Genomic DNA, 27,407 nt, shown 5'->3' with positions numbered 1-27,407 from the left:
AGAGGAGTAGAGAGGGAGGGAGAGAGGGGAGAGATTGAGAGAGAGAGGAGTAGAGAAGGAGGGGAGAGATTGAGAGAGAGAGAGGAGTAGAGAGGGAGGGAGAGAGGGGAGAGATTGAAAGAGAGGAGTAGGGAGAGAAGGAGGTAGAGAGGGGAGAGGTAGAGAGAGAGAGGAGTAGAGAGAGAGGGAGGGAGAGAGGAGAGATTGAAAGAAAGGAGTAGGGAGAGAAGGAGGTAGAGAGGGGAGAGATAGAGAGAGAGAGTAGAGAGAGAGGAGAGATTGAGAGAGAGAGGAGTAGAGAGAGAGGGAGGGAGAAAGAGGAGTAGGGAGAGAGGGAGAGATTGAGAGAGACTAGCTGAAAATTTGACCAAGATAGAAACAACAAACAGAAACAGACCCTGACGAAGTACAGGCTCAGTGACCACAGCCTGGCCATAGAAACTGGGCGACACAGGCAGACCTGGCTGCCCAGAGAGGACAGGCTCAGTGACCACAGTCTGGACACACACACTGGACACAGACAGACCTGGCTGCCCAGAGAGGACAGGCTGTGCTCCCACTGCCAGCGGGGAGAAATAGAGACAGAGGTGCACTTCCTACTGCACTGTGACAGATACTCTGGGATTAGAGAAACATTCTTCCCGAAATTCAGAAATCTAATCCCAGAGTTCCCACACCTGCCAGAATCACAACGGGTCCCAATCCTACTGGGAAAGGGAGGAGGGATCTCAATTGAACTGGCAGCCCAGTATGTGATCTCCTGTCACAGCCTGAGGAACAGTGAGTCTGTCTCCCAATAATGCTCCAGCCACCTACAGTATATGTCAATATTTTATAATATGTCTTTGTTGTAAATGTCTGTAATATGTCTGTAGATTTTATTTTACTTCTATTTTTGTTTTGTTTCATGTAAATATCATTACTTTCATTTGCTTTGGCAACACTGATTGTTCCCATCGGTCATGCTAATAAAGCACCTTGAATTGAATTGAATTGAAAAATTGAGAGAGGAGTAGAGAGAGAATTGAGAGGAGAGATTGAGAGAGAGAGGAGTAGAGAGAGAGGGAGAGAGAGGAGTAGGGAGAGAGGGAGGTAGAGAGGGGAGAGATAGAGAGAGGGGAGAGATTGAGGAGTAGAGAGAGAGGAGAGATTGAGAGAGAGAGGAGTAGAGAGGGAGGGAGAGAGGGGAGAGATTGAGGAGTAGAGAGAGAGGAGAGATTGAGAGAGAGAGGAGTAGAGAGAGAGGGAGAGAGGGGAGAGACTGCGAGAGAGGAGTAGGGAGAGAGGGAGGGAGAGAGAGGAGAGATTGAGAGAGAGAGAGGAGTCGAGAGGGGGGGGGAGAGAGAGGAGAGATAGAGAGGGGAGAGATTGAGAGAGAGAGGAGTAGAGAGAGAGGGAGGGAGAGAGAGGAGTAGAGAGGGGAGAGACTGCGAGAGAGGAGTCGAGAGAGAGGGAGGGAGAGAGAGGAGAGATTGAGAGAGAGAGAGGAGCCGAGAGAGAGGGGGGAGAGACTGCGAGAGAGGAGAGATTGAGAGAGAGGAGAGATTGAGAGAGAGGGGAGAGATTGAGAGAGAGAGAGGAGTAGAGAGAGAGGGAGGGAGAGAGAGGAGAGATAGAGAGAAAGGGGAGAGAGGGGAGAGATTGAGAGATAGAGAGAGAGGGGAGAGATTGAGAGAGAGAGGAGTAGAGAGAGAGGGAGGGAGAGAGAGGAGTAGAGAGGGGAGAGACTGCGAGAGAGGAGTCGAGAGAGAGGGAGAGATTGAGAGAGAGGAGAGATTGAGAGAGAGGGGAGAGATTGAGAGAGAGAGGGAGGGAGAGAGAGGAGAGATTGAGAGAGAGAGAGGAGTAGAGAGAGAGGGAGGGAGAGAGAGGAGAGATAGAAAGGGGAGAGAGGGGAGAGATTGAGAGAGGGGAGAGATTGAGAGAGAGAGAGGAGTAGAGAGAGAGGGGAGAGACTGCGAGAGAGAGCAGTAGAGAGGGCGGGAGAGAGGGGAGAGATTGAGAGAGAGAGGAGTAGGGAGAGAGGGGAGAGACTGCGAGAGAGGAGTCGAGAGAGAGGGAGGGAGAGAGAGGAGAGATTGAGAGAGAGAGAGGAGCCGAGAGAGAGGGGGGGAGAGACTGAGAGAGAGGAGAGATTGAGAGAGAGAGGGAGGGAGAGAGAGGAGAGATTGAGAGAGAGGAGTAGAGAGAGAGGGAGGGAGAGAGAGGAGAGATAGAAAGGGGAGAGAGGGGAGAGATTGAGAGATAGAGAGAGAGGGGAGAGATTGAGAGAGAGAGGAGTAGAGAGAGAGGGGAGAGACTGCGAGAGAGAGCAGTAGGGAGGGCGGGAGAGAGGGGAGAGATTGAGAGAGAGAGGAGTAGAGAGAGAGGAGTAGGGAGAGAGGGGAGAGACTGAGAGAGAGAGAGGAGTAGAGAGAGAGGAGTAGGGAGAGAGGGGAGAGACTGAGAGAGAGAGCAGTAGAGAGGGCGGGCGGACACAGGAGAGGAACCCGACCGAGTCCGGACAGACTTCAGCGCGAGAGTGTGCGACCAGTCTCCCCTCCCTCTCGAGCCCGCACTCGGCAGCAGCTGCCTCGAGCTCCCTCCTCCCCCCCCTACCGACCCCCCCGCTCGGTCTCCGCTCTTCCCCCAGAGCGCACAGCGCGCCTGGAAAGATGCGGTCGCGGGGGTAAACCGGCGGAGGACACTGCGAGAGACGCGGGGGGACAAACCCAGAGCGGAGCCGCAAGGACATGCGGCCGCGGCGCTGAACCCGAACCCGAACCCCAACCCGAACCCAGGGGGCGGAAGAAAAGCCAGACTCCGGGGCGGGGGAGTGGTGGAGGTGCCGGCTATGCGCTGACGGCGGATGAAGCCGAAGCCGACGCCGGGGATGAAGACGCTGGGCAGGCGGCGGCGGCGGCAGCTGCTGCTCCTGCGGGGTCTGTGCTGCTGCTGCGGCGGCGCGGGGCTGCTGCTCGCCACGAGCTGGCTGGCGCGGCTCGCGCCGGGGACAGGTGAGCGCCCGGCGCCCGGCGCGCGCGAGGGGGCGGGCGGGCGGGCGGGGGGGGGCGCGTGTGTGTGTCTGTGTATCTGTGAGTGTGTGCATTCTGTGCCTCTGTGTGAGTGTGTGTCTGTGTATCTATGTATCTGAGTGTGTCTGTATATCTATGTGTGTGTGAGTGTTTGTCTGTGTATCTATGTGTGTGAGTGTGTGTGTATCTGTGAGTGTGTGCATTCTGTGCCTCTGTGTGAGTGTGTGTCTGTGTATCTATGTATCTGAGTGTGTCTGTATATCTATGTGTGTGTGAGTGTGTGTCTGTGTATCTATGTGTGTGAGTGTGTGTGTGTATCTGTGAGTGTGTGCATTCTGCGCCTCTGTGAGGGTGAGTGTGTGTCTGTGTATCTATGTATCTGAGTGTGTCTGTATATCTATGTGTGTGTGAGTGTGTGTCTGGGTGTGAGTGTGTGTGAGTGTGTGTCTGTGTATCTATGTATCTGAGTGTGTCTGTATATCTCTGTTTGTGTGAGTGTGTGTCTATGTGTGTGAGTGTGTGTCTGTGTATCTATGTATCTGAGTGTGTCTGTATATCTATGTGTGTGTGAGTGTGTGTCTGTGGGTGTGAGTGTGTGTCTGTATATCTATGTATCTGTGTGTGAGTGTGTGTCTGTGTATCTATGTATCTGTGTGTGAGTGTGTGTCTGTGTATCTATGTATCTGAGTGTGTATATCTATGTGTGTGTGAGTGTGTGTCTGTGTGTGTGAGTGTGTGTCTGTATATTTATGTATCTGTGTGTGAGTGTGTGTCTGTGTATGTATCTGTGTGTGGGTGTGTGTCTGTGAATCTATGTATCTGTGTGTGTGAGTGTGTCTGTGTGTGTCTGAGTATGTATGTATCTGTGTGTGTGTCTGTATATTTATCTGTGTGTGAGTGTGTGTCTGTGCATCTATGTATCTGAGTGTGTCTGTATATGTGTGTGTGAGTGTGTGTCTGTCTGTGTGTGTGTCTGTATATCTATGTATCTGTGTGTGAGTGTGTGTGTGTATCTATGTATCTGTGTGTGAGTGTGTGTCTGTGTATCTATGTATCTGTGTGTGAGTGTGTGTCTGTATATCTATGTATCTGTGTGTGTGAGTGTGTGTTTGTGTGTGAATGTGTGTATGTGAATTCCATTCAGTTTATTTTTATATAGCGCCTTTCACAACAAGGTTGCCCCCAAGGCGCTTAACAATGCAATTGACGATACATTTTAAATGTGTGTGTGAGTGTGTGAATGTGTCTGTGTGTGTGAGTGTGTGTATTTGTGTGTACCGAGACCGGAGCTGCACGGACCCAAGTATCGCTTAGTATCGGCCCCGCGGAGGGAGAACGAGCTCCGACCGGTCCATCCCGACTTCAGCCCGCTCGCTCGCTCGCCGGCTCGGTGCGTGTGTGTGTCGGGCAGCGGCGGCCGGCATCGCTCGTAGGACAACTCTCTAGGTGTCGGACAGACACGACAGAGGGTCAGAGGAGCGGGCGAGAATGTGATACCACCGATAATAGAATCACACCGACACCCATGATTCCGGCGTGCTTTGATCATTGATCAAGGGGGGGGTATTTTACATCATCATAATAATAATAATAATAGCGTTCATGTCTGTATGGCTCTAATTATGAGATGGTTTTCTTCTGTATTGTGTCGTGCGGCGTGGACTGTCTGGGCTCTGGGCGAAATCGGAACTGTTATTCGATAGAAATCCCCTGCCGCGCTCACGTGGAAAACCGAGCTCGGATCCACGCGAGCTGCCGCCTCGGTCGCTGGTCTGCAATATGGTGGTGGTGGGTGGGTTAACGTCTGCCTTTAGTTGGGGGGTGTTTTTTTTACACGCGGGCTGGCTAATGAATTCAGCTCCCCGCCGCAGTCTCGTCCTCCTTTCAAGATGCCGGCGCAGTGAGAATGAATAATTGATGAATTCAGCGGGAGGGGAACTCGCTTCTCGCCGCTGGGTTCGGCGCGGATCCGGTCGTGGTGAATGCAGTACGCCGTGTCGGACTCATAGCGGGGAGAGGTGGGGGTTACTTTAGGAGGGAGGGACGTGGTTTTCGGAACAGATGAGCGGTGTCGTGCTCAGAGGTCATGACGGCCCATCTGGCCGGTAGTTCATTCAATTCACCCCGGCGTTTCTCGAGAGAAAAGCCCGAGGTATCGGCATGGGCCGCTTGTTCCCCGCCCCCACCACTCTTTGTGTCAATAAGGGCCCCCTGCTCGGATCCCGGCATCTCCTGCGGCTGTTTCCTGAAAGAAGCCAGGGTATCGTTTTCAAGCACAGGGCTGGGCGGCTTGTTCCCCACCCCCCACCTCTCTTTGTGTAAAGACGGGCCTCCTGTCTTGATTAGAAGCTCTCACCCCGCCGTTTCTTGAGAGGAGCCAGGGTGTCGGCTTCAACAATAATGGCCGGGCGGCTTGTTCCCCGCCCCCACCACCCTTTGTGTAAAGAAAGCACTCCTACAGCTCGGGTGGTTCTCTACCCTTCTTCTCTGAACGGATTCGCGTGACGCGGCGACCACAGCCGTACCCAAACTGATCTCGGGAGAACAATCCTCGTAATACGTTCTCAGTTCGGTCTTGAAAGGGGGCTCGTCGGCGTCGATTCAAATGAGCTTTAATTAGTAATCACACTGGCCGCGGCAAAGATGACAGGTTCGCAGGAATCGAGTTGCAGATGAATGCGATACAAAGTAGACAGCTTCTTCTTCTGATAAATAATTGCTTACACTTCTATAGCGCCTTTCGGGACCCTCCGCTCAGAGCTCTGTACAGGTCATGGGGATCCCCTCCACCCCCCAGCAGTGTGTACCCCCACCTGGATGAGGCGCCAGTCCGCTCCCCACACCCCAGCTCTCAGTGGGGAGGAGAGCAGAGTGATGGAGCCAGTTCAGAGAGGGGGGTTATTAGGAGGCCATGATGGGTGAAGGCCAGGGGGGAAATTTGGCCAAGACACCGGGGTAACACCCCTACTCTTCTCGAGAAACGCCCTGGGGTTTTTAATGACCCCAGAGAGTCAGGACCTCGGTTTGACGTCTCTTCCGAAGGGGCGCGTTGCGCTGATTTGCACCGGCGGTCGAGTTCTTAGCTGCGCTCGTTGAAAAAGCTGGCGTCCTGGATCTTAATGGCTGCCCTGCCGTCCGAGGCACGACTTACCTCGGTCGGCGGCGACAGCCGCCTCGCCGTTGAATTTAGAGACGCGCTTTGTCCGGCGCGGGCGCGAAATCGCAGCTCTTGCGTGTCGTTCGACTTTAGCCTCGGTGGTCGCGGTGGTGGGGGGGGAAAAAGGACCTTGTGTAACGCCATTTTTCACCAAGTACAACATTTTTTTACCGCCAGGTTTCAGTACAAAACTGTTCGGAACACGACCGCGTCCTGCGGCTGTTTACCACAGTGCTGTACGTCGCACCCGGTGCAAAAAATGAGGAATTCCCACAGGACAGCGCCTTTTGTCGAGATGCGAACACTTTTGGGGTGTGTTTTCCACAACGTTTCCGGATATCTGCATCCCAAATGCGGCTTTGCAGTACTGAGGATCTGGGTTCAATTCCTGGGGGTGCTGTCTGTGTGGAGTTTGCATGTTCTCCCTTGGTTTGAGTGGGTTTGAGTGGGCTTTCTCGGGCTGGGGGGGGTTAATCGGCTTCTGGGAAAGCTGTCGTCCCTTATATATGCTTTTCCAAGAGTGTTCGGGAATTTCTCCAACTGCGGATCTGTCCGCCCCCCCCCCAACCGGAATTAGAGCTGTGTTGTCAATCTCACAGGAAGTCGGCAGAGACTGGTGGGGGGAGGGGGGGGCACCTTCCCAACAGCACTCGACGTGGATCTGCAGGAGGGATGGATTTTTAGTCCCGCAGACTGAAGTGACGCATTAGCCGGGTCTGCTGTTGCCTTCTGCACGGCACCGACCCTCATGACTCTTAGAAAATGGGCACTGACCTCATCTTTCCAGGCCTCTCTGTCTGGGCTATGTACGCAAAGTGGAGTGGCCCCATTTTAGTGAAATCGTTCTTGAAAACAAGTTCTTACCACAAACGTAGAAGAAGTCAGCCACAGGAAAGCAATCGGGCTGCACGATTCCGGGAGACAATAAAGTAGCAGCAGACCGGGCCTTTTCTTCCGCGCGCTGTGTAATGGCAAAGATGTCGATGGCCCTTCCAGGGCGAAGCTGCAGGCAGTAGCAGACCTGGCTAAGGTGGCCCTTCAGACCACCCACGACGGTTTACAGGCGCTGGCTGGGGATCAAAATGTTCTGGAACAGTTCTCGGATGCAATATTAGAGCTGGTTTCGGCAAAATGCATCTTTAATTGCAGGGGTCATGACTGGGAAAAGATCTCGTTGAAGTGGCCCAAGATTGTAAAGAGCACAGCAACTGAAGGAGGACTAATTCAGCGCTCACAACCATGTTTAGATTCCCTGACGGTTTCCTCGAGGTGTCGGAGTCACTGTAGACACCTTCCCTGGCTAATTGGCTGCAGGCAGTGTTGGTGCAGGGAGTAAGGCACAGGTGTGAAACTCTCCTGTGATACTCCAGACACATCCAGCAAAGCCTGAATGAATCACCTTTGCTCAGCTCTTTGCAGTTTTCGTTCTTAGAAACGATCTCGGATGATCTGTCTCCGTTGTCTGGGTTTCCTCTGGCTAAACCCTGTCGCCCTGCAGCTCCCCGCTGGCAGCCCCCACTGGAGACTCAGCAGGTGGGAGCCTGGCCAGTACCTGGAGGGGGAGACTCCTGGGAAAGCTGAGGCTGCTGCTGGAAGAGGTGTTAGTGGGGCCAGCAGGGGGCGCTCACCCTGCGGTCTGTGTGGGTCCTGATGCCCCAGTATAGTGACGGGGACACTAGACTGTAAACAGGCGCCGTCCTTCAGATGAGACGTCAAACCGAGATCCTGACTCTCTGTGGTCATTAAAAACCCCAGGGTGTTTCTCGAGAAGAGTAGGGGTGTTACCCCAGTGTCCTGGCCAAATTCCCCCCCTGGCCTTTACCCATCATGGCCTCCTAATAACCCCCCTCTCTGAACTGGCTCCATCACTCTGCTCTCCTTCCCACTGACAGCTGGTGTGTGGGGAGCGGGCTGGCGCACTCTGTATTCAGTATTTATCACCTCAGAAGCAAAAGTATAAAGCAAAACCTATAAGATGCTGTAGTGAGGTTGTTTTTCTCAGACCGAGTAGCCTGATTCTTCCTCACCCCTTTATCCCGGCTCCGTCAGATAGAAATGTGATGTTTGAGACGGGGAGGATGGGGCTCGACTCCAGCGAGCTCCGCCTCCCAGACCTCGATTCCCTTCATGTCCTGACAAACGCTTGCACCTGAGAATGACCCCAATAGCAGTCACGCTGGGGACTGGACCCACCAACTCACTGCTCCTCCGAACCGTGTCTCCTCGCTTGGCTCAGTAAAGAGTAAACGACTGTTCTTTCTGTCTGAAGTATAGCCAGAAACGTGAATCTGTGCTGTGAATCTGTGTTCCTGCTCGAGCAGGTCTGGCCCAGTGAAGGGCAGGCATTTTGCTTGCTCCAGTGAGATAAGTGGATTGATTAGTCATCCTGCTTGGGCTGGATCTGTCCCGGTGAAGGGTAGGCACTTTGCTTGTTCCAGTGAGATTGGTGGATCGGTTAACCATCCTGCTGGAGCCGGTCTGGCCCAGTGAAGGGTGGGCACTTCGCTGGCTCCAGCGAGAGAAGAGGATTGATTAGTCATCCTGCTTGTGAAGTGTCAGGCCCAGTGATGAGTGGGCACTTCGCTCACTCCAGTTAAATAGGTGGATTGATTAGTCATCCTGCTTGTGCTGGATCTGTCCTAGTGAAGGGTACACACTTCGCTCGCCCCAGTGAGATAGGTGGATCGATTAGCACTCCTGCTTGCGCTGGATCTGGCCCAGCGAAGGGTAGGCACTTCGCTCGCTCCAGTGAGATAGGTGGATCGATTAGCACTCCTGCTCGCGCTGGATCTGGCCCAGTGAAGGGTAGGCAGTTTGCTCACTCCAGTGAGATAGGTGAATTGATTAGCACTCCTGCTTGAGCAGATCTGGCCCAGCGAAGGGTAGGCACTTCGCTCGCTCCAGTGAGATAGGTGGATCGATTAGCACTCCTGCTCGCGCTGGATCTGGCCCAGTGAAGGGTAGGCAGTTTGCTCACTCCAGTGAGATAGGTGAATTGATTAGCACTCCTGCTTGAGCAGATCTGGCCCAGCGAAGGGTAGGCACTTCGCTTGCTCCAGTGAGATAGGTGGATAGATTAGCACTCCTGCTCGCGCTGGATCTGGCCCAGCGAAGGGTAGGCACTTCGCTCGCTCCAGTGAGATAGGTGGATAGATTAGCACTCCTGCTCGCGCTGGATCTGGCCCAGCGAAGGGTAGGCACTTCGCTCGCTCCAGTGAGATAGGTGGATCGATTAGCCATCCTGCTCGCGCGGGATCTGGCCCAGCGAAGGGCAGGCACTTCGTTCGCTCCAGTGAGATAGGTGGATCGATTAGCCATCCTGCTCGCGCGGGATCTGGCCCAGCGAAGGGTAGGCACTTCGCTCGCTCCAGTGAGATAGGTGGATCGATTAGCCATCCTGCTCGCGCGGGATCTGGTCCAGCGAAGGGCAGGCACTTCGCTCGCTCCAGTGAGATAGGTGGATCGATTAGCCATCCTGCTCGCGCGGGATCTGGCCCAGCGAAGGGCAGGCACTTCGCTCGCTCCAGTGAGATAGGTGGATCGATTAGCCATCCTGCTGGCGCGGGATCTGGCCCAGTGAAGGGTAGGCAGTTTGCTCACTCCAGTGAAGCAGCCCTGCAGCAGGGGATTTGTTTAATGCAACTGCAATAACCGGCAGGTTATTCCCAGACACACATTTGCAGAGAGGTCCCAGGTGCTGGAGACGTCACGTGGAGCGCTGCTTCAGTCGCCTCCTCCGCTGCTTCGGGCTCCCTTCAGATCCAGCGGCATCTGCCTCAATCATTTTTTGTCGAGCTGCTGTGTAAATGTTTAAAAGGTATTTGGCAGCCCGGATAACCTCTGGAGACTATCTCCCGTGGCAGACTCCAGTGCCCTGTATCTAAATCGGCTCCCAGTATAATTAACGTTACAGATTCATCAAGGATACCCAACCTCCTGTCAGTGCGCAGAGCTGCCTCACGAGAGATTGTGAAGACGTTGCAGTGAATGTATTCAATTTGAGACGGTGGGAGCCAGCACAAATCTGTTATCATCTTTATTACGCTTGGGAAATCTATGAGTGGTGGAAGAAGACAAAACCAAAAAGAGAAAGACATGCCACTGAGTGATACGTTTTCGTGAAATAATGAAGTGGAGAATGTCATCAGGTAGAAAAAGTAAGGTGTCCATCCATTTTCTGTCCAAGTCATCCAATTCTGGGCGGGGGGGGTGTGAGCCGGAGCCAATCCCAGCAGGCAATGGGCACAAGGCAGGGTACACCCCGGGCAGGACGCCAGTCTATCACAGGGCACACACACACCGGGGCCAAATTTCCCAGAAATCAATGAACCCACCAACATAGAGGAAACGTTGGAGAACATGCAAACTCCACGCAGACAGCACCCCAAGAATCGAACCCAGGGCCCCCCCCAACACTGGGATGCTCACCCTTGCCCCCCCCACTGGGCCGCCCTCGCGACCTGCTCCTCCTGACAAATCCTGACCGAGCCCCGGCCTGGGTGACCTTCTAAGACCTGACTAGACGAGCGAGGTCAGTGAGCACCGTGTTAAGTTGTCTACTGAGCCCCCCCCCCAAGACAGGAGAGAGGAGAGAGCCTCTTTTCACCAAGACATCTGGGCCGGTTTTCAAGATACTGTACTGTACAAGAGTTGGGGAAGTAATTCAGAGGTACCTAGGGCCCGAGACTACCGAACAAGACTCATTTGCTTCTGCGATCCAATTGGCTCCTGTTCTCTGTGACCAATCGCATAACCAGGAATGTGGATCATTTTCTTCCTGCTATTTGCATGCTGTTCTGTGGGTCAAATGTAACCTCAGACACTTTGCCAGCAGTCCTGCAGCTCCCCACTGGAGCTCAGCAGGTGGGAGCCTGGCCAGTACCTGGAGGGGGAGACTCCTGGGAAAGCTGAGGCTGCTGCTGGAAGAGGTGTTAGTGGGGCCAGCAGGGGGCGCTCACCCTGCGGTCTGTGTGGGTCCTAATGCCCCAGTATAATGATGGGGATACTAGACTGTAAACAGGTGCCGTCCTTCGGATGAGACGTCAAACCGAGGTCCTGACTCTCTGTGGTCATTAAAAATCCCAGGGTGTTTCTCGAGAAGAGTAGGGGTGTTACCCCAGTGTCCTGGCCAAATTCCCCCCCTGGCCTTTACCCATCATGGCCTCCTAATAACCCCCCTCTCTGAACTGGCTCCATCACTCTGCTCTCCTCCCCACTGAGAGCTGGGGTGTGTGGGGGGAGCGGACTGGCGCCTCATCCAGGTGGGGGTACACACTGCGGGGGGTGGAGGGGATCCCTATGACCTGTACAGAGCTCTGTAGGAGTGGAGGGCTCCAGCAAGGCGCTATAGAAGTGTAAGGAATTCTTAATAATAAGCTGTCCATAAGGGGTATTTTGTATAGCATTTGTTTGCAACTTGCTTTCTGCTTCTTTTTTTTCATTTTTGCTGTTGCCAGTAAGATTATTTCACATATCTTAATCTTTAATCAGTGCTGGATTTCCCAGAAGGCACAGAGTCCAGGGGCCTACAGCATGTTGAGGGGCCCCATGAAGGAGGGACACACTAGCGACTCACGAGACACGAGCTGGAACAGTGTGCTTGCGATCGGCTCTAGGGGCTCCAGATCAATAATCACACGCTCTCTAGAGACTGCTCTAGAAACTAGAGGTATCGAAGTGACTTGTGATCGGCTCTAGGGGCTCCAGATCAATAATCACACGCTCTCTAGAGACTGTTCTAGAAACTAGAGGTACCGAAGTGACTTGCGATCGGCTCTAGGGGCTCCAGATCAATAATCACACGCTCTCTAGAGACTGTTCTAGAAACTAGAGGTACCCAAGTGACTTGCGATCGGCTCTAGGGGCTCCAGATCAATAATCACACGCTCCCTAGCGACTGTTCTAGAAACTAGAGGTACCGAAGTGACTTGCGATCGGCTCTAGGGGCTCCAGATCGATAATCACACGCTCTCTAGAGACTGTTCTAGAAACTAGAGGTACCGAAGTGACTTGCGATCGGCTCTGGGGGCTCCAGATCAATAATCACACACTCTCTAGAGACTGCTCTAGAAACTAGAGGTATCGAAGTGACTTGCGATCGGCTCTAGGGGCTCCAGATCAATAATCACACGCTCTCTAGAGACTGTTCTAGAAACTAGAGGTACCGAAGTGACTTGCGATCGGCTCTGGGGGCTCCAGATCAATAATCACACGCTCTCTAGCGACTGTTCTAGAAACTAGAGGTACCGAAGTGACTTGCGATCGGCTCTAGGGGCTCCAGATCAATAATCACACGCTCTCTAGAGACTGCTCTAGAAACTAGAGGTACCGAAGTGACTTGCGATCGGCTCTAGGGGCTCCAGATCAATAATCACACGCTCTCTAGGGGCTGTTCTAGAAACTAGGGGTCTCGCAGTGACGGGCGCTCGGCTCGCCCCATCAATCACGGGGTTCGGCCATTAGGACTGATTTCAAGCGCGTCACGTCAATCGAAGTCATTCAATCGGCGTCCCCCCCTCTTTGTGCACCCCCACAATCCGGCCCTGCGCGATAGAGGCTAAGAAAGAGAGCAGGCCCGTAGCAGAAGGTTTATTTGTGGGGGGGGGCACTTTGCTCGTCGAGAAAAGACGGCGCCTTTTGAGCCGGCCGATGTTATTCTTAGACTTGATGAGCTCAGGACGCAAAAGAGGGCCATCCACTCTCCGCTGATGCCCCCCAACCCCCAACACCCACCCCAAGCCAGTGTCGATCGCCCCCCCCCCAATCACACACCTCCCTCCCTCACATTCGCTTCCACTGGCTTCAGCCCCCGTTGCCACGGCAACCGGGGGAGACGGGGAGAAAATGCTTGTTTTCTTTTCTTTTTTTTCCACCTCTCCTTTTATTCCGAGGAGTTTTTTTTTCCGTTTGCTGTTTTCTGGCTGTGAAGCGCTAACCCCCAACTCTCCCCAACTCCCCAGCTCCCCCCCAATTCCTCCCTCAAACGCGGAAAAAATCAAAACGGGAAACAGGGGGCGCCGGTCTCCGGTGCTGTTGAGGGCTCACTCGGGGCTGCGTGTCGGGAGCGGGTCACCCGCCTCACCCAACCCACTCCCCCGCGTCTCTCCTCAGCTCTTTCCCGTCTCGTCTTCTCCTCTCCTCCTCTCCTTCCATCATTTTCAGTCCCTCCGTCCTCTCGCCTCTCTTTCCCGCCGCGTCTGTCTGCGGCGAATTTACGTCTCGCCTTTCCGCGGCTGGCACAGTTTGTCCCAAGCACCCCACACAAACAGAAATCTTCTAAAGCCTTCCATTTCATAGTGTGGCGGTGTGTGACCAGCACGCCGTATGTATATAAATATATAGAAAAAATACCGTATACATATATATGGATCAGGGCGTTAGCCTAAACACGGGTGGAGATTGTATTTGCCCAGCCGACCAATGGAATTTAAAGGGAAATTAAGGCGCATTTTTTTGTATTTGGGAGGGGTTAGAAAGTACCAGAAATGGATGTAAACTCGACTGTTGTAAAACCTCCAATTCACATCGCAAAATCAGTTAAAATGTCCCGGTCTGCTCAGCGCCATTTTTCTGGGATTCAGAACGAGGCAGCAGGACTTCCGGTGAGGTGAAGCGGCCCTGTGACCCTGTAAACAAGCAGGCTTGTGGGTCCAGCTCTTCCAATCCAGTAGAAATACTGCTCTCCTCTCCCAGACGGTTTCACTGGCAAATACTCCTCACTGGTTAACTCTGCCTGCGGATCACGCTGGAACATTTCTGTGGTGAAATGTCTGCTGCACAACCTGGACTTATTCGCTCGTACATTTCAGTACATTAGTCAGCACAGGGACTAGTGAGCAGGAAGGGCTACTTCACATCTCAGTACATTAGTCATGACAGGGACTAGTGAGCAGGAAGGGCTACTTCACATCTCAGTACATTAGTCAGCACAGGGACTAGTGAGCAGGAAGGGCTGCTTCACATCTCAGTACATTAGTCAGTACAGGGACTAGTGAGCAGGAAGGGCCGCTTCACATCTCAGGACATTAGTCAGCACAGGGACTAGTGAGCAGGAAGGGCCGCTTCACATCTCAGTACATTAGTCATCACAGGGACTAGTGAGCAGGAAGGGCCTCTTCACATCTCAGTACGTTAGTCATGACAGGGACTAGTGAGCAGGAAGGGCTGCTTTATGTTTGTGCAAACTCTCAACCACATGGCCAGTTACAGCACTTTCACAAAGTTCACGATGTTGTGCAGAGTTCGGAATGTGTAAAATTCTCCTATAACCGGCATTGAATTTATTTTGTTACTGAGATCCAGTAACTGAGTAATTGGGACAGCGGTTCCCCTTTAAGAAGGCTGTGCCCCCGATCACATTCCGAGTTGTCCAGCACAGTGTGTGTTTCCCCCAGAATTCCCTGCCTGGAATATCCCCAAGGGCGGACCCCCCCTCCCCAGCCTCGTTCCTCTATTCACACCATTCATTCTCCGCAGAAAGCGAAAAGGACCCTTTTGAACCCGATCCCACTCGAACAAAGTTCGCCCTCTGCATCTTCTGCGGTTTGCCACAACGTCTGTCCCGAAACCCTGAAAGGTTGCCGACAAAGACCCAGGGGCCTGCAAAGAGGCCGGGAGGGGGCTGTGTGGGCAGCCATGCTCAGGGAGCGCGTCTTTACACCAAGAGTGGCGGGTGTCGGGAACAGGCTACGTTCCTGTAGCGGGGAGTCCCCGAGATCCTGGAGGCAGGGAACTAGTGAGCGACTATTGACTTTCTGACGTGCTGGCCCAAATATCCATCTCCGTCCACCTGTAATGTTTGTGATGTAAAACGTTCAAAGATAAAATCCCATTTTGTTGCCCCCTTATGGCATTTTATTTTTAAAATAAGTAGCATTAAAGTAACACTGAAGATGACAAAGATCAGCCTGGTTTTGAGACAGTTGTATGGGAATCCTGAGGATATAAGGAAACTTACAAGTGCGAGAAAGCCATTCAGTTTTGACCAGCTCCTTTTGATTTTTTTATTGGCCTGAGGATGATTTGATAATCCCGCCAAGAACTTCCTTAACCTCCGCTTCTACAAGGTCGACGAGGAAGTTCGCACCAGACTCCCACCGCCCAAGGGGGAAACATTTTTCCGGCGCACCTTGCGCAGGAAGTGGGGTGAGGGGGACGCACTTCGGGGTCGCGCAGGCCTCTGAAGCCTACAGATAAAAAAAATTGAATCCAGCATAAATAAACAGCCAACGAAGAATTCCCCCTGTGATTGACTGGTGTCCCATCCAGGGTGTATATGTGCATAGAACTGTTTAGTTCCCCCTGCAAAAAAGGGAACATTGTCATGTTGTGGACGTTTGTGTGTTTTCCTTTACTTGTATCAGAGAGAGGTTAAAAAGAAAAAAAAACGTTTTGGTTCACCTTGTGCCCGTTGCTTGCTGGGATAGGCTCCAGCTCCCCCCTGACACCCTATACTGGTTAAAGCATTTACAAAAATGAATGGATGGGTTATGGTCATCTCTCCAAACCTGGCTGTCTGAGCTTAGGACTTAAAGTCGAGTTTCTGATTCGACTGAAATTGACCTTAAAAAGAACATATTTTTTTTGCCCTCAAAGACAGCTGACCCGTCTTGCTTAAAGTAAAAGAAAATGCCCTACCCCCCCCCCCCCCCCCCCAAGCGTTGCTTAATTCCTATTCCTGAAGCCCGTAAAGTAGTAGCAGACCTGGCCTTGAATGGAAAGAACTGTTTTTCACCACCGGGCTTTCCTCCTGTGTTCCCCCAGCCCCTGAGGTCCATTCTCCCGGCTTTGACCTGGAAGATCCTGGGCCAGGCTGGAACACGCGTAGGCTGGCCTTTCACAGAGAGGACAACCAGACCCTCAACTGCACCCGAGCTGGTAAGAGCCTTTTTTCACACAGCAGGACACCACACACCCAGGACAAAGGGGCTACGCTTCATTTATAAGATCAGATCACTCTATCGGCCCTATACAATGTCTTGCACCAGGAATGTGTCTTTTCACAGACCCCAGCTGGCTCTCCAGGAGACACACAGACAGGGAGAGAGAAGCTGGGGGGTCAGAGCGCAGGGTCGGCCATTTATACGGCGCCCCTGGAGCAGCTGGGGGGTGAGGGGCCTGGCTCAGGAGCCCCAACGGAGTAGGATTCCTCTGCCGGCCGCGGGATTTGAACCAGCAACCTCCCAGCCACAGGGAGTCACAGCACAGTCCAGTGAAGGGTTGAGATGACTTCAGTTGTAACATTAATAGCCTCTGTAGAACACTAAAAGGAGACACACACAAGGTATATTTCCCCACAGTGTCCCGACCGCCAGCAGTGCTACAGAGGGGGGTGTATAGTCCGAGTCCAGATATGGTCTCACTGTGTTATCAACTGGTAATGGAGGTCTCTGAGTCCTCTTTTCATGTTATCCCTAGCCCGATCGGCTATTCCTGACTGGTTGTCACGTGCCACACCGGGTGCTTCTTTAAAACCCCTTCGAGCCAGGTCAGGAGTTATCACCCCAGGCCAGAGTCTGGGATCCACACTAAATCTAAACTAAACTCAGACCCCTGTGCGCTGTACGTGACAGAATCAAACCACACAGCCAAAGCGTGACTAAAACTGATTCAGGTTCAGTCAACTTGAAGCGCGGTTGATTCTCGTCCCATTTCGGCTGGCCAGACAACATTGCAAGTGTGTGACTATATGCAGCAGACGTTTTAGGCGACTAAATCAGAAGCTGATGACTAAATGAAGGCTCCCCAACGCCTAGCTGACAGGGCGGCTGAGCACGCAGGTGGGATAAAATGATATCGGAGTGTCCCACTCCCTGTGGGACCACCCTGCAGCTCTCCGCTGGCAGCCCCACTGGAGACTCAGCAGGTGGGAGCCTGGCCAGTACCTGGAGGGGGAGACTCCTGGGAAAAACTTAAGGTTGCTGCTGGAAGAGGTGTTAGTGGGGCCAGCAGGGGGCGCTCACCCTGCGGTCTGTGTGGGTCCTGATGCCCCAGTATAGTGACGGGGGACACTAGACTGTAAACAGGCGCCGTCCTTCGGATGAGACGTCAAACCGAGGTCCTGACTCTCTGTGGTCATTAAAAATCCCAGGGTGTTTCTCGAGAAGAATAGGGGTGTTACCCCGGTGTCCTGGCCCAATTTCCCCCCTGGCCTTTACCCATCATGGCCTCCTAATAACCCCCCTCTCTGAACTGGCTCCATCACTCTGCTCTCCTCCCCACTGAGAGCTGGGGTGTGGGGAGCGGACTGGCGCCTCATCCAGGTGGGGGTACACACTGCTGGGGGTGGAGGGGGGGATCCCCCTGACCTGGAAAGAGCTCAGAGAGGGAGGGTCCAGAAAGGCGCTATAGCAGTGGAAGCAGTTACAATGAGTGAGGATTCTTCTTGCTCAGGGGGTAGAGCTTGTTTTATTTAAAAGACCAGGAGCAGGAGCCTGCAGGCTGTTGCCTCTCTCCTGGGGACGGACAGCAGGGCACGGAGCAGACACATCAAAGGCGCGTCTCGCGGCTGTGCGCAGCTCTGGGAGCCCTGCGAAGACTCTGAGTACAGTAGACCTTCGGCCTGGCATGAGGCGACTTCCAGGGAGGCGCGTGGGGGGTGGAGGGGGGGGGTGGTTTTGAAGTTCTGATTGCAGCGGGGGCAGCCCATTTTAGGAAGATCTGTGAAACGCTGGAAGATCTGTCTTGGAGAAGAATGTGCTGGGAGAGAGGAGAAGGAGGAGGAGGAGGGGGGATCACTGGGGTACCCCCTTTTTCCAGCTGCCAGCGCCCCATTAACTCCCTCCCCCCACCTCCCGCTGGCGGAGGAGGGATGAGGCGCCGGCTTGATCCGCCAGTGTTGATGCCCGACAAGCGTTGCTCAACCCGCAGGGCGTGCCAGGAGGCTTCCCTGTTCAGTGTCTGATCAGACAGCCGTCCAAACCCCACCAGTGGTCTTAAAGGGACATATACAGGACTAGCTGCAAGAATCAAGGACATATGGAGGACTGCAGACACACCCCTCTGACACGCCCACCTGTCAGAGCCAGACCTGTAGACACACCCCTCTGACACGCCCACCTGTCAGAGCCAGACCTGTAGACACACCCCTCTGACACACCCACCTGTCAGAACCAGACCTCTAGACACCCCTCTGACACTCACACCTGTCAGAACCAGACCTGTAGACACACCCCTCTGACACTCACACCTGTCAGAACCAGACCTGTAGACACACCCCTCTGACACACCCACCTGTCAGAGCCAGACCTCTAGACACCCCTCTGACACTCACACCTGTCAGAACCAGACCTGTAGACACACCCCTCTGACACGCCCACCTGTCAGAGCCAGACCCGTAGACACACCCCTCTGACACTCACACCTGTCAGAGCCAGACCTGTAGACACACCCCTCTGACACTCCCACCTCTCAGAGCCAGACCTGTAGACACACCCCTCTGACACGCCCACCTGTCAGAGCCAGACCTGTAGACACACCCCTCTGACACTCCCACCTGTCAGAACCAGACCTGTAGACACACCCCTCTGACACTCACACCTGTCAGAACCAGACCTGTAGACACACCCCTCTGACACGCCCACCTGTCAGAGCCAGACCTGTAGACACACCCCTCTGACACACCCACCTGTCAGAGCCAGACCTCTAGACACCCCTCTGACACTCACACCTGTCAGAACCAGACCTGTAGACACACCCCTCTGACACGCCCACCTGTCAGAGCCAGACCTGTAGACACACCCCTCTGACACGCCCACCTGTCAGAGCCAGACCTGTAGACACACCCCTCTGACACGCCCACATGTCAGAGCCAGACCTGTAGACACACCCCTCTGACACGCCCACCTGTCAGAGCCAGACCCGTAGACACACCCCTCTGACACTCACACCTGTCAGAGCCAGACCTGTAGACACACCCCTCTGACACTCACACCTCTCAGAGCCAGACCCGTAGACACACCCCTCTGACACTCACACCTGTCAGAGCCAGACCTGTAGACACACCCCTCTGACACTCACACCTGTCAGAACCAGACCTGTAGACACACCCCTCTGACACGCCCACCTGTCAGAGCCAGACCTGTAGACACACCCCTCTGACACACCCACCTGTCAGAGCCAGACCTCTAGACACCCCTCTGGCACACCCACCTGTCAGAACCAGACCCGTAGACATACCCCTCTGACACTCACACCTCTCAGAGCCAGACCTGTAGACACACCCCTCTGACACGCCCACCTGCCAGAGCCAGACCCGTAGACACACCCCTCTGACACGCCCACCTGTCAGAGCCAGACCCGTAGACACACCCCTCTGACACTCACAAACCCTTCCAGAATCCCATCGCCCCGTTTCTCGAAACCCTCCAGAGCACAGATCCAACCACTCGGCATCTCGGCTCCATCCCCTAGACCGCCCACTCCTGTTTTCACAGGACTGGAGCAAAGCGACGGCCTTGCACATCATATTTTGGGGTTTTTCCATGCGGATGAACCAGGCGGCCGATGACTAAGTGTGCAGCCGGGACACCAAACAGGAGAGATGAGTCACAGGTTTCGCACGTTGTAAACCAGCCGAGAAGGTTGTCCTGGAGTCGGGGAAACATGAGGAACAGCTTGAGTAAACAGCACTCCACACACTCCCTAAAACCGTATTAATCATCGACTTTCTAACACATTGGCTCGCTTGTGAATCGCCTCTTGGTGTACGTTTTCTCGGGTAGAATGCTGTGGTTTCCTCTCTGACGTCCCAGGTCGATCTTTCTCTCTGCCTAAAGAGCTGATCTTCCATTCACATTCATTGATCGCTTCATCCAGTCCAGGTTTTGCTGTGAGATGAAAGCTGAGCAGGCTGATGGGCACGAGACACACACACACACACACACACACACACACACACACACACACACACACGCGCGCGCGCTCTGACTCACAGAATATAGGCAATTCAAGCATGAACCTGGATAGCTTGCAACTGTGAGCAGAGCACTCAGGAGGAAGACCCACCTGTCCTCAGACAGAACGCGCAAACTCCACACAGGAGGATACGCGTGGAGGCAAGGGAGCCTGAGAGTATCTGAGCCCTGACCTCCGGGGGGGCCCCAGTCTGCTGAAAGAAAAACTAGGGGTCTTTGTGGTCATTACTTTAACCCCAGCTTCACAATAATGGTCACACATTATTGTAATGAGCTCTGTGGCTGAGGCTCTGTGCCTGTGGCTGGGAGGTTGCCGGTTCAAATCCCGCGGCCGGCAGAGGAATCCTACTCCGTGGGGCCCCCTGAGCAAGGCCCTTCACCCCAGCTGCTCCAGGGGCGCCGTATAAATGCCCGACCCTGCGCTCTGACCCCCAGCTTCTCTCTCCCTGTCTGTGTGTCTCCTGGAGAGCCAGCTGGGGTCTGTGAAAAGACACATCCCTCATGCAAGAAACTGTATATGCCCGATAAAGTGATCTAAACATAAACCTACAAAGAGGCTAACTAACTCCGATATTTTAGCAGTGCTGGGATGTTCCGTTTGATGTCTAATCCGTCCGAACTGTAGCGTTAACTGTGTGATGCGAGACCGCTGTCGTCTAATCCAGAGAAATGCCCCATCTCGACCACATTCCGGGGGTAGAACATCTCCAATCTCGTTTGAAATGTAATCAGGTTACGGGGAGATTTAGTAGCGAGGTCGAACAGCAGCCCCAGCATGAGTGTGTGTGTGTGTGTGTGTGTGTTTTTTAATCTCCTGTCTTTGCATCTACAAGCTGTGTTCAGTGCCCCCGATCCCCTGAGCATCTCTCTCTCTCTCTCTCTCTTCCTTAAAAGGGCACAGGCATCGCTATGCCTGGGCCCTTTGAGGCTGGCGTTGCTAAGCGACCGGATGCTCAGTGTCGGAGTCCAGGCCAGGCCCTGCGACGCGCACATGGAACAGCAGGCCCGCGTAGCTCAGGGAGCGCTCAAAACACACACACACACACACACACACAAGGGAAGGAGAAAACAAACTGAGACTCACAAAAAAACCCCCCAAAAAACGCCTTTTGTGGTTATTTTTAGAAGCCCCAGTGGCGGTGTTGTTTGTTTGTCTGCGGTTAAGCTCCCCCGACACCTGCCAGTTAAATCAGGACACGTCCTCGGGGGGAGGGCTATCCCAGCAGCGCTCGGGGGGGGGGGGGGGGAGGGCAAACGCAAGCAGCCATTCTCAGCTCACCCTCTTCAAGCAGGGCTCCACATGTCTACCGGGCCCCGACAAAGACCCCCCACCGGAGCCATCTGATTTTCAAGAGGCTGAGAAAAAAGTTGTTTTTTTTCCCCTCTCCGTTCGTCCCAGTGCCCGATTTCCCATGAGCCTCTGCAGGCACAGAGCCTGGGGTCCTAGGGAACGTTGAGGGGCCCCCACGAAGGAGGGACACACCGGCGGCTCACGAGACACGAGCCGGAACAGTGTGCTTGCGATCGGCTCTGGGGGCTCCAGATCAATAATCACACGCTCTCTAGAGGCTGTTCTAGAAATTAGAGGTACCGAAGTGACTTGCGATCAGCTCTAGGGGCTCCAGATCAATAATCACACGCTCTCTAGAGACTGTTCTAGAAACTAGAGGTACCGAAGTGACTTGCGATCGGCTCTAGGGGCTCCAGATCAATAATCACATGCTCTCTAGAGACTGTTCTAGAAACTAGAGGTACCGAAGTGACTTGCGATCGGCTCTAGGGGCTCCAGATCAATAATCACATGCTCTCTAGAGACTGTTCTAGAAACTAGAGGTACCGAAGTGACGTGCGATCGGCTCTAGGGGCTCCAGATCACTAATCACATGCTCTCTAGAGACTGTTCTAGAAACTAGAGGTACCGAAGTGACTTGCGATCGACTCTAGGGGCTCCAGATCAATAACCACACGCTCTCTAGAGGCTGTTCTAGAAACTAGAGGTACAGAAGTGACTTGCGATCGGCTTTAGGGGCTCCAGATCAATAATCACACGCTCTCTAGAGACTGTTCCAGAAACTAGAGGTACCGAGTGACTTGCGATCGGCTCTAGGGGCTCCAGATCAATAATCACACGCTCTCTAGAGACTGTTCTAGAAACTAGAGGTACCGAAGTGACTTGCGATCGGCTCTAGGGGCTCCAGATCAATAATCACACGCTCTCTAGAGACTGTTCTAGAAACTAGAGGTACCGAAGTGACTTGCGATCGGCTCTAGGGGCTCCAGATCAATAATCACACGCTCTCTAGTGGCCGTTCTAGAAACTAGAGAGATCGCAGTGACGGGCGCTCGGCTCGCCCCATCAATCACGGGGTTCGGCATGAAGAACAGTTTCAAGGGCGTCACGTCAATCGACGTCATTCAATCGGCGTCCCCCCCTCTTTGTGCACGTCTCTGAGAGTGAAAGTGTCCGGGGGTCTACGCACCCCCACAATCCGGCCCTGGTTAGTCCTGGCGATACCTTGTGCCTTCTCGTGTGCACCCCATAATTACCAGCGTTCTGTTACCACCCCTTCTTCCAACTCCAACCCATCGAGCAACGGGCACAAGGCAGGGTACACCCTGGATGGGACGCCAGTCCATCACAGAACATACACACTCACTAACCAGGGCCAGTTTTCCCAGAACCCCATTAACCCACCAGCCTGTCTCTGGACTGGGGGAGGAAACCGGAGCACCCGGAGGAGCCCCTCACAAACGCATGGAGAACATGCAAACTCCACCCAGACAGCAGAACCCCAGGGATCGAACCCAGGCCGGGGTGGGAATTGGGGGGGTTCGGAGATCCCCACATTGACGTTGTTGTTAAGTAGGAGGTTCCCTCTTCTGGAAGGACATTGGGGTGGCATTGAATTCTGTTGCAGAGGGAGGGGTGGTCCTTTGGTCACCATTGCTTGATGTTGTTCCCCACTCCTACCGCCCTTTGCGTAAAGTAGTGCCCCCCCGTCCTGACTGGCGGATCTCATCCAGCTGTGTCTCAACAGAAGCCAGGGTAGGGGCTTCTACATCATGGCTGGGCAGCTTGTTCCCCACCCCCACCACCCTTTGTGTAAAGTAAGGACCTCCTGTCCTGACTGGCAGATCTCAGCCAGCTGCGTCTTGAGAGCAGCCAGGGTCTCGGCTTCGACAGCAGACCTGGGCAGCTTGTTCCCTGCTCCCACCACCCTTTGTGTAAAGAAGTGCCTCCTGTCCTGACTGGCAGATCTCAGCCAGCTGCGTCTTGAGAACAGCCAGGGTCTCGGCTTCGACAGCAGACCTGGGCAGCTTGTTCCACACCCCCACCTCCCTCTGTGTAAAGAAGTGCCTCCTGTCCTGATCTCAGGATCTCATTTCCTCGTTGTCTTGAGAGAGGCCAAAATATCGGCTTCAACAGCCGACCTGGGCAGGTCGTTCCCTGCTCCCACCACCCTTTGCGTAAAAGCCGCCGTGGGAGGCTGGGACAGGCTGCCCCACCTGCACAACAGCACAGCAAGAAAACCAGCAGGCCGTCAGGGGGCTAAAGGCTACTCGGATGGTCTTAGAGGCGTGTTTTGGGCGAACGCCTTGCAAACAGGCGCTTGAGCTTGTGTTATAAAGCGCCCGTGAGCCGGAGCGAGTTGAGTGCAGCGATAGTTTTAAAAAAAAAAAAGATCTGAAGACACAGACGGATTCTCAGATCTGTGGGACAGAGGGAGGTGCATGAGAGGGTACTGCTGTTTAAAAGCAGGCAGGTGTGCTGGAGCCGAAAGCCTAATCATCACAGTCCGCCGGGCTGTGTTTACAGAGCGGCACCACAGGCCACTGCCGGAGATGAAGGAGTAAACCAGGCTGTTCTGTAGTCTTTGAGCTACGTCCCGGGGGACGTCAAGTCAGGAAAAAAAGAGCTATTTTCAGCCTTTTTTTTCCCTCCCTCCTCTTTGGAACTGCTGCTATTTCCATATTCTCTCTCCTCAAGTCCCTCGGGTTCACTTCCCCTGTCTTCACGCCGACTCCTCCCCCTCCCCCCCGTCGCTGAGCCGCCATTGGCTGCCCGCTGCCGTGCGTCGGAAGCCAGGAGCCAATCGTAGCCCTCGCCCTCCCCTTCCCCCCCCCCCCCCCCGCCCCGCCTTCCCGGACGGGGGGCGGTCTCCATGGCAACTGCGGTGCCGGGGGGCCGGCCGGCCTGTCAAAACCTTCCGCCGGGCTGCGACGGCCGGGCCCTCGATGTGAGCTGACAGGTCCGGCATGAAATTAAAAAAAAAAACAGAGCTGTGGGAGAAGGCAGTCCTTTAAAAATAAAAAAATAAGGGCAACCCCGGGATAAAAGAGAAGTAAACAAACCGAGAGGCGGCCCCTTCTGGTCCTGCTGTTTGGCGGCGGGAAGGAGGTTAACTGTAGCCGAGCGCCTTACTGGGGGTGTCACGGCGAACTGACCCGGCAGGATGGCTTCAGTCTCAGGCTGCTCTGTGTCTGAAGAAGCGGCTCCTGTTTTCAGCCAACAGCCATATCACTCTGCAGCTCTCCCCACTGGAGACTCAGCAGGTGGGAGCCTGGCCAGTACCTGGAGGGGGAGACTCCTGGGAAAGCTGAGGCTGCTGCTGGGAGAGGTGTTAGTGGGGGCCAGCAGGGGGCGCTCACCCTGCGGTCTGTGTGGGTCCTGATGCCCCAGTATAGTGACGGGGGGCACTAGACTGTAAACAGGCGCCGTCCTTCGGATGAGACGTCAAACCGAGGTCCTGACTCTCTGTGGTCATTAAAAACCCCAGGGTGTTTCTCGAGAAGAGTAGGGGTGTTACCCCGGTGTCCTGGCCAAATTTCCCCCCTGGCCTTTACCCATCATGGCCTCCTAATAACCCCCCCTCTCTGAACTGGCTCCATCACTCTGCTCTCCTCCCCACTGAGAGCTGGGGTGTGGGGGGAGCGGACTGGTGCCTCATCCAGGTGGGGGTACACACTGCTGGGGGTGGAGGGGGATCCCCGTGACCTGTGAAGCGCTTTGAGTGGAGTGTCCAGAAAAGCGCTATAGAAGTGTAAGCAATGATTATTATTTATACAGCTAGAGGTACTGGGTGGCACAGCACAACAGTAAAGTGGCGTCGAACCTGCAAACCCCCCCCGCACCTTGTGCAGTAGCGTTAGTTAATTGGTGAATTGGTGATCCCGGGTTCCCGCAGGCGCACTCCAGAAACCTTTATAAGCGCTGGATGTCAGGAGTGAGCGAACAGCATGTCAGTAGTGGAGCCAGCTGGGGCGAGCTTCTGATTTCGCCCCCTCCCCCTCCTGGCGGCAGGCATCAAAACGCCGAACGCGCCAACTTGTCTCCCGTGGGTGTCTCTGCGCTGCTCTGTGTTCCCAGCGGTCGGGTAATGAGCCGACCGCGTCTGATCCTCTGCCTCTCCAGCCGGCCCACGCTCGTTAACACGGGGAATTAGTCGGGGGGACGTGTTCGCGCTGGGCTGCCGGGCCTGCTGCTGCGTTTCCTGGCCAAGATCAGGGCCCGGTTTCCAAATCCCCAGAACGTTCCGGCTTGTTCCGGCTTCTGAAGTGTCACGCCCCTTGCGGGACCGATGATTAATCAGTTTACTTATTCAGGTCCTAAGGAACGTGCTGTACCGCCTTGCTGCCTGGCAGCCCTGGGGCCCCGGGTTCAATTCCGGCCCCGGGGTGCTGTCTGGGGGGAGTTTGCACGTTCTCCCCCAAGTTGGGTTTCCTCCCCCAGTTCAGACACAAGCGGCTTCTGGGAAAACTGGCCCTGGTGTGAGTGTGTGAGTGTGTGTGTGTGTGTGTGTGTGTGTGTGTGTGTGTGTGTGTGTGTGTGTGTGTGTGTGTGTGTGTGTGTGTGTGTGTGTGTGTGAGTGTGAGTGTGAGTGTGTGTGAGTGTGAGTGTGAGTGTGAGTGTGAGTGTGAGTGTGTGTCTTGTGATGGACTGGCGTCCCATCCAGGGTGTGCCCTGCCTTTCTCCCGTTGCTTGCTGGGATAGGCTCCAGTTTCCCCGCAGCAGAGAATTGGAAGAGTCGCTCAATAAATGGGTGGGTGAATTTCATGGACTGTGCTGGACTCTTAGTGACTAAATTCGAAGACCACAGACTTGCGCCCTTGTGACGGACTGTTGTACAGTACTCCAGTCGACAGCTGCCCCTGGTCTTGTTTGAAACAGCTCTTCGGACAATAACACCACTGGGGTGACTGATTACAGGGGCAAGCACTCAAAGAAAAATTCGGATAGCATGGATCTTTGGAGCTAGCTGGCGGCCATATCAGCCTGCAGCTCAGCACTGTCATCATGATCTGCCCTCATTGTACTGTGATTTATTACCCTGTTTTTTCCCCTGACTGAAGACAGTACAGCTCTACAAGAGGAGTAAAAGTGTACTGGTACTGTAGAGAGAGGTTTGGATTGGATCAGCAGCCCTGTCACCCTGCGGCTCCCCACTGACAGCCCCCACTGGAGACTCAGCAGGTGGGAGCCTGGCCAGTACCTGGAGGGGAGACTCCTGGGAAAAGCTGAGGCTGCTGCAGGAAGAGGTGTTAGTGGGGCCAGCAGGGGGCGCTCACCCTGCGGTCTGTGTGGGTCCTGATGCCCCAGTATAGTGACGGGGGACACTAGACTGTAAACAGGCGCCGTCCTCCGGATGAGACGTCAAATCGAGGTCCTGACTCTCTGTGGTCATTAAAAACCCCAGGGTGTTTCTCGAGAAGAGTAGGGGTGTTACCCCGGTGTCCTGGCCAAATTTCCCCCCTGGCCTTTACCCATCATGGCCTCCTAATAACCCCCCTCTCTGAACTGGCTCCATCACTCTGCTCTCCTCCCCACTGACAGCTGGGGTGTGGGGGGAGCGGACTGGCGCCTCATCCAGGTGGGGGTACACACTGTCTGGGGGTGGAGGGGATCCCCAGGACCTGTACAGAGCTCCGAGTGGAGGGTCCAGAAAGGCGCTATAGAAGTGTCAGGAATCGTTATTATAAGTATGTCTCCCAGCCAGGGCAGGAAGGGGGACCCAGGCGTTGCTCCAGTTGGCTGAAGGACGTTGTTCAAGGAGGTGAGTTTTCCCAGCTCTCATCTGCTTTTGTTGTGTTTCCTCCCGTCGGCAGCGATCCACGAGTTCCCGGAAGACATCTTCACCCGGGGGGAACGGAAGAGGGGCGCGGTCCTGCTGCACGTGCTGTGTGTGAGTACCCACCCTCTGGGGTTCGACACCCCATCCTTTTACCCCACCCCACCCCCCCTAGACGATACACCGGCGATTCCAGAACCACACAGTGACCCCGAGTCACTGCGTGGAGTCAGGAGGTCACAGGCTGTAACAGGCC

General features: G+C 54.4%; 1 protein-coding gene across 3 annotated transcripts in view; it reads left to right on the top strand.

Annotated features, from left to right (window-relative positions):
* Positions 1-2,298: 2,298 nt before the first annotated feature.
* Positions 2,299-27,407, top strand: part of LOC148646722 (sodium/potassium/calcium exchanger 3-like) — a 173,603-nt gene continuing 148,494 nt past the window's right edge. For all 3 annotated transcript variants that reach the window (XR_015927617.1, XR_015927616.1, XM_088608879.1), the window contains exons 1-3: positions 2,299-2,996; positions 15,934-16,047; positions 27,189-27,265. Coding sequence is in view for 1 of the 3 variants with exons in the window: in XM_088608879.1 (XP_088465005.1) it covers positions 2,849-2,996; positions 15,934-16,047; positions 27,189-27,265 (339 nt within the window). In the remaining 2 variants the exon portion in view is untranslated. The remainder of the gene's footprint in view (positions 2,997-15,933; positions 16,048-27,188; positions 27,266-27,407) is intronic.

The sequence above is a fragment of the Lepisosteus platostomus genome, chromosome 16 (assembly GCF_059453375.1).
Source record: "Lepisosteus platostomus isolate fLepPlt1 chromosome 16, fLepPlt1.hap1, whole genome shotgun sequence".
In the NCBI taxonomy this organism is placed as follows: domain Eukaryota; kingdom Metazoa; phylum Chordata; class Actinopteri; order Semionotiformes; family Lepisosteidae; genus Lepisosteus; species Lepisosteus platostomus.
The sequence above is the reverse complement of the archived record's forward strand: the minus strand, read 5'-3'. Positions and strand labels throughout refer to the sequence as shown.